The following is a 6,000-nucleotide window of genomic DNA, read 5'->3' on the forward strand; positions in this document are numbered from 1 at the left end:
TTATCTTATGCAATGACGATCTAGTTGACAATTGAGACTTTGAATCATAATTTATTGTTGACTAAATTGCCATAGGGGTGGCCGGCCACCCCATGGCCCTTGGGGGTGGTTCGGCCACCCCAACGGCCAAATGAGGGAAAAAAAAAAAATTGCTGTAGGGGTGGCCGAACCACCCCCAAGGGCCAGTCTGGGGTGGCTCGAGCCACCCCATTCCGGCCACCCCTAGGGCAAATTTTGTTTTGTTTTGTTTTGTTTTTTTTTTTGTGTTTCATTTGCCCCTTGGGGTGGCTTCGGTCACCTCTTGGGGGCAAACATGCCACCTTATAATTTTTATTATTTTATTTTTTAAAATTTTAAATATTATTTTATTAAAGAGATAGGTGTTCCATTTGTAGCCATATGATTTCTGAAAAACAATCCTACTCCTTCACTAGACACTCTCCAGTCCAAAATAAAGCGGAGATGATTTGTTTCCCTTAGGCTCCTGTGTGTATCTTTCTAATAATTATGACTTCATGGCCACATCAACATTTACAAGAAGCTGACCCCATAATAAATGAAGAGAAACGAACTCCTGTGTGTATCTTTCTAGTAATTGAAGAGAATGGACTCCTGTGTGTATCTTTCTAATAATTATGACTTCTTGACTGCATAAACATAAATAAGAAGTGTCTCAAAGGGTAACTCAATCGGTTGAAGACTACGTCTCATGAAGCGGAGGTCACTAATTCGAATCCTTCTTCTACCTCTTGTGTGGACATATAAAAAAAAAATACATATATACTAAGAAGCTAACCCAATAATAATGAAGAGAAATGGTGTTCATATATCTCTTTATCTTTATAACCAAGAAAACTGCATTGTGTGTACGGAATACTTCTTCTAGTTCAGGATACTAGCCTACTAGGAGTAGAATTTGAGTCATATACAACACCGAGCATAACTTCTATATGGGTGTGGCACAAAACCACCATTTTGTGCCCACAAATTAGGATTTGACACCTCGGAATAGAGCATATTAGGAATATAAGCTCAAAACACCTAATTATATCAGATTTCTTCAATTTTGTTTTATTGTTTGTTTGTTTTATTGTTTTTATTTTATTATTTATTTATTTATTTATTTAAGAATGTGTAGGAGGGGTGAGGGTAACTCGCCGCCACCCCCAGCCCATCTGGGGTGGTCGACGAGCCACCCCTAGCCCATTTGGGGTGGCTGACGAGCCACCCCAGGCCATGGAGTGGCCGTGCGACCACCTCCGCCCATCTGGGGTGGCTGGCGAGCCACCCCAAGTGGGGATGGGGTGGTCAGCCAGCTAGCTCTTCAATTTTTGTATTTTTTTATTTTAAAAAAAAATTATTGGTTTTTTAATTATTTGTTTATTTATTTATTTTATATTTGGTATAATTTGGTATGGTAATGTTTTTTTCTTTAAATTTAGGTTTATTCTAATATGCTGATATGTCACTTGTTGAGTGGTGAGCACAAAGGGTGGACCTCTGTATAGAAGTCACTCTCATACAGCACCTTTTTAAGCTAGAGATCGAATATTTTGTTTTTTTGTATTTATAAAAAAACATCTAACAAGCATTACAACCCAACAACAGTAGATTAAAAACAAACATAATTAATATAAATATAAAAAGAATACATTAAATGAATGATGTGATCCTATTCATTCTTAGCATGTGATCCAAGAATTTTGACACTAATAAAAGCAATTAAACAAGGGATTGCGATCTTCCTACACTCCATTTCATCTAATTGCCTAAATAAATATAGAAGTCAAATTTACTTAACTTCAATAACATAAAGTTGTACATTTGTTTAAACCATTATATTATATAAAGTGAAAAGTTGAAATTTTAAAATATGAGGAAGATCGAAGAATATTTAGTTAGATTTATTTGAAGAGAAAGTTGCCCACGTGATTTCCACAACTATCGATCGTCGACTCATTATTACACATTTTAAAAAAAAGAATAAATAAAAAAACTTTTAGTGAGCAGTAAATGACTTAAAAGATGGTAGGTATAGATATATAAATGGATGAACAAGTCCTTAAAAAGAAGGTGGGTATAGATATATACCTAGATGAACAAGTCCCTGACTGGGCCAGACAAATTGTCGCTTTTTTCGATCCTCCTATATATTTGCCTTTCACCGAAGTGTAAAACAAGCCAAGAAGATCACTTCTTCTTCTACTTCTTCTTCTTCTTCTTCTTCTTCTTCTTCTTCTTCTTCAACCATGAAATTATTGTTGAATAGTCTGATATTATTTGTTATTTTCTGCAATGCCAAGGGTTTGATAAAGATACCACCAAATGAAACCATCACAGCAGTTATAATATTTGGAGATTCAATCGTTGATACGGGAAACAACAACTATGTAGCAACTATTGCTAAGTGCAATTTCCCTCCCTATGGGAAGGATTTTCCAGGTCAAATTCCAACTGGTAGATTCGGCAATGGAAAGGTCCCCCCAGACTTGATAGGTACGCTTAGCTCAGCTCCCTCTCTCTCTCTCTCTCTCTTCTCTATTTTCTTTGTTTCCTTCTTTCTTGTCTTCTTTTACTTTATTTCCTTTTAGATTTTCATTGATGTGCTTCCCCATATATATATATATATATATATATATATATATATATATATATATATATGTCATTAATTAGTGTTATTAGTTCTGGTTGAGCGAGCCTAGCTACGATATTGATATATGAATTTCGGTTCATTGATGCACCGATCGAGTGGGTGAGTGGGTCAGTGAGGGTATATGTCATTAATTAGTGTTATTAGTTCTGGTTGAGCGAGCCTAGCTACGATATTGATATATGAATTTCGGTTCATTGATGCACCGATCGAGTGGGTGAGTGGGTCAGTGAGGGTGGACAACTTTATCTAGAACAAAACAAATTCTACGAAAGCAGAATAGAGTAATGCTAGAAGTTGATTTTGTGTCACTTAAAGAATGATTTGGCTTTTAAAATTATTATTGACTTTGTGATTAATTATTATTAAATTTTGCTCAAATGGTAATTTTAAAAGTCATATTAGTTTTAAAGTGACGCAAATATATATATATATATGAGTGATTTCTAGAATTACTCCTCAGAATGAGAGAGAGTGAAAATGATTAAAAAATTAGAAGATTTTGTTACGGTGGTAATCTACAAGTAGTCCGAGTAGAGTATTACTGTTGAAAAAAAGAAAAAAAAAGATGTATTTTACATAATGGGATGCTCTTATCTCGCGCCATCTGGCAATTGTAAATTCAATGTCCGAGGGATGAAATCAAAAAAGGGAGAGAAAATTAATTTGTTCTATCTGCTCTGCGGGATAGGATTTTATCCATTTCATTTGATGAGAGATAATATTGTCTTAAGGACAATATTTATAATATTATATTTCCTTTTTCACTAATTTGATCTTTTTCTGAGTTATAAAAAGAGAAAGATATTACAAGTGAACTATCGAATTGAGAAATAATCGGTGTCAATAATTTGCCTATATTTTTCTCATATTTTCTTACAAATTTAATAGATCGATCGACCATTAGATTTATGTTTAATAGTTAATTTGTAAGATAAAAAGAAAAAATATAGAAAAAACATTGATACCAATCATTTCTCAATCGAATTTATGAAATACAATTAGTCTCCACTTTTTCTATTATTTTATTTTATTTTATTTTCTTCTTGTCCACTTTTTTTTTTTTTTTTTTTTTTTTTTTTTTTACAATAAATTTTAAAATTTCAATTTTTTTTTTTTTTATTTTAATAATGAAAATAATATCATCACAAATTTGTTTCGACTTTTAGCGGAGGAGTTCGGAGTTAAAGACCTTGTGCCACCATATTTGGATCCACATTTACAACCTCAAGACTTAATAACAGGTGTGTGTTTCGCTTCAGGTGGTGCAGGATATGATCCCTTGACATCTAGCAGTGCGGTACGTGTATACACATGCATCTCTCTCTCTCTCTCTCTCTGAAAAGATAAATATAGTTGATAATTGATATATTTGTAAACTCTCTCTTGTAAATCAGAGGTATTTTTGTCTATATATATATATATATATATATATATATATTAATTGGTTGCTGTATATTTTGAATTACAAATATTATATTACAAGGTTTCCTTCTTTTCATCCTTTCTTATCTTTAGCTATATATTTTGATTTTGAATTGCAGGTTTTAATTCTTTAGATTTTTTTTTTTTTTTTTTTTTAACAATGATTAATCCCATAGTTAGTTAGGACTCACACGTTACAACAAAGGAGTATGAAAGTGTGACTTTTAAGGTTTAATATAGTTAATTAGTTTTATGAATCTTAATTTCCTAACTTATTAAAAAAAAAAAAAAAAAAAAAAAAAACAGCCAGCACTATCATTGTCGGATCAAATAGAACTATTCAAAGAATACATATCAAAGCTGAGAGGAATTGTTGGAGAAGAGAGGGCAAACTTCATCGTGGCCAAAAGTCTATTTCTGGTGGTGGCGGGCAGCAACGACATTTCCAATACATATTTTCTTGCAGGGGCGCGGCGGTTGCAGTATGATGTCGCTTCTTACACTGAACTTATGGCCAACAATGCTGCCAAATTCTTGAATGTAAGTTGTCATCTTCTTCAGTTCGGGAAATGATAGTTTTTTAATACATTCCTCCACATGATCTAGATCAGCTGCAACGAGGCTCCGTTTATTTCGACAATAGATAATTAAAAAATAATTTCAAATTCCAAAATGAGTGTGCTCAAATTAAAATGTAAATAATATATATATGTTTTGTAGGAAATATATGGGATAGGGGCACGGAGGATTGGAGTATTGAGTGCACCGCCAATTGGATGTGTTCCATCACAAAGAACTATTGCCGGGGGAATACAAAGAGAGTGTGTAGAAAAATACAATGACGCAGCAAAGTTGTTCAACGCTAAACTTTTTTCCCAGATAGATTCCCTAAACACCAACCTCCCCAACAGCAGGATTGTCTACCTTGATGTTTACAACCCTCTACTTGATCTCATTCAAAACCCTACAAAATATGGTAAATTAAATATCCCAATTTCTTTTTTAATTCTTTTTTTAATATATATATATATATATAACAATGTTTTAATATTTTCTTAATTATTAGGTTTTGAGGTTGCAAATAAAGGGTGCTGTGGTACTGGGAAAATAGAGGTAACTCTACTGTGTAACCCATCGACTCCCACCTGTCCAGATTCGTCTGAATATGTTTTTTGGGATAGTTTTCATCCCACTGAAGCAGCATACAGGACACTTATTCCACCAATCCTCCAAAAGTTTACCAATAGCTTCTTTTAAGTTACTTATAAAAAATAAATAAAAATAAAGACTTCTTCTAAGTTTCTTCACGTACGTTGAATTCTACAACTCCAATCATATATATATTTCAAATATTGGTCCAATTGTAATTATAATTTTGAATTTTCGTTCTTATTTCACATATTTGTATAAGATATATGATTCATGATAGAAATAATTAAATAACCCATGCATATTATGTACGTCTTCACTCCCGTTAATATCTTTCAATTTAGAAAAAAATAAAAAAAAATAAAATTATTGTATTGTTCTACGCTTACTCTTCCTATGAGTAAATGCATATCATATTATGTGCTTTATTCACTGGTTGTTTCCTTTGCATATCAGGGTTGATACTATAGCAGCATGTGATTTTTTATTTTTTATGTTTTCTTAAAAAAAAAAAAAAAAAAAAAAAAAAGAGAGAAAGGAATCCTTGATAAACCATGCCAATAATTTTATGGCACCCCCAAAAAATAAGAAACGCATAATGGGTTCACAAAATTACCCTCTAGTTGGATGTTGGGGGGCCTAATTGGCTTACAGAAAATGGCCAAAATGGACCCCATTTTTTTTTTTTTTTCTTTTAAATGGGTTAAATGAACTTTTTCGAACTCAATCTCTAAAGCTATCATTTGTCTCAAAACATGTAATTCTAATTTTTTTTT

At 32.6% G+C, this 6,000-nt stretch overlaps 1 protein-coding gene across 2 annotated transcripts; it reads left to right on the forward strand.

Moving 5' to 3' along the window:
• The first annotated feature begins 2,164 nt into the window (after positions 1 to 2,164).
• LOC148583921 (GDSL esterase/lipase EXL3-like) lies at positions 2,165 to 5,447 on the forward strand. 2 transcript variants are annotated; one of them, XM_088510570.1, is made up of 5 exons: positions 2,165 to 2,496; positions 3,820 to 3,950; positions 4,382 to 4,615; positions 4,796 to 5,051; positions 5,142 to 5,447. In XM_088510570.1, exons 1-5 carry the CDS (start codon positions 2,250 to 2,252, stop codon positions 5,330 to 5,332), a joined length of 1,059 nt encoding a protein of 352 aa, XP_088366696.1. In that variant the 5' UTR covers positions 2,165 to 2,249; the 3' UTR covers positions 5,333 to 5,447. The 2 variants fall into 2 exon arrangements, with proteins under 2 accessions (XP_088366696.1, XP_088366697.1); XM_088510571.1 differs by having other exon boundaries at positions 3,913 to 3,950.
• The last annotated feature ends 553 nt before the right edge of the window (positions 5,448 to 6,000 follow it).

Source organism: Corylus avellana, chromosome 9 (assembly GCF_965113065.1).
Source record: "Corylus avellana chromosome 9, dhCorAvel1.hap1.2, whole genome shotgun sequence".
Taxonomy (NCBI): Eukaryota; Viridiplantae; Streptophyta; class Magnoliopsida; order Fagales; family Betulaceae; genus Corylus; species Corylus avellana.

Bases quoted from the DNA above. Each gene is read 5' to 3' on its own strand.
- LOC148583921 (XM_088510570.1), top strand. From the start codon at position 2,250: ATGAAATTATTGTTGAATAGTCTGATATTATTTGTTATTTTCTGCAAT. The intron at 3,951-4,381 runs GTACGTGTATAC...AAAAAAAAACAG, and splicing joins CCTTGACATCTAGCAGTGCG to CCAGCACTATCATTGTCGGA. The intron at 4,616-4,795 runs GTAAGTTGTCAT...TATGTTTTGTAG, and splicing joins ATGCTGCCAAATTCTTGAAT to GAAATATATGGGATAGGGGC.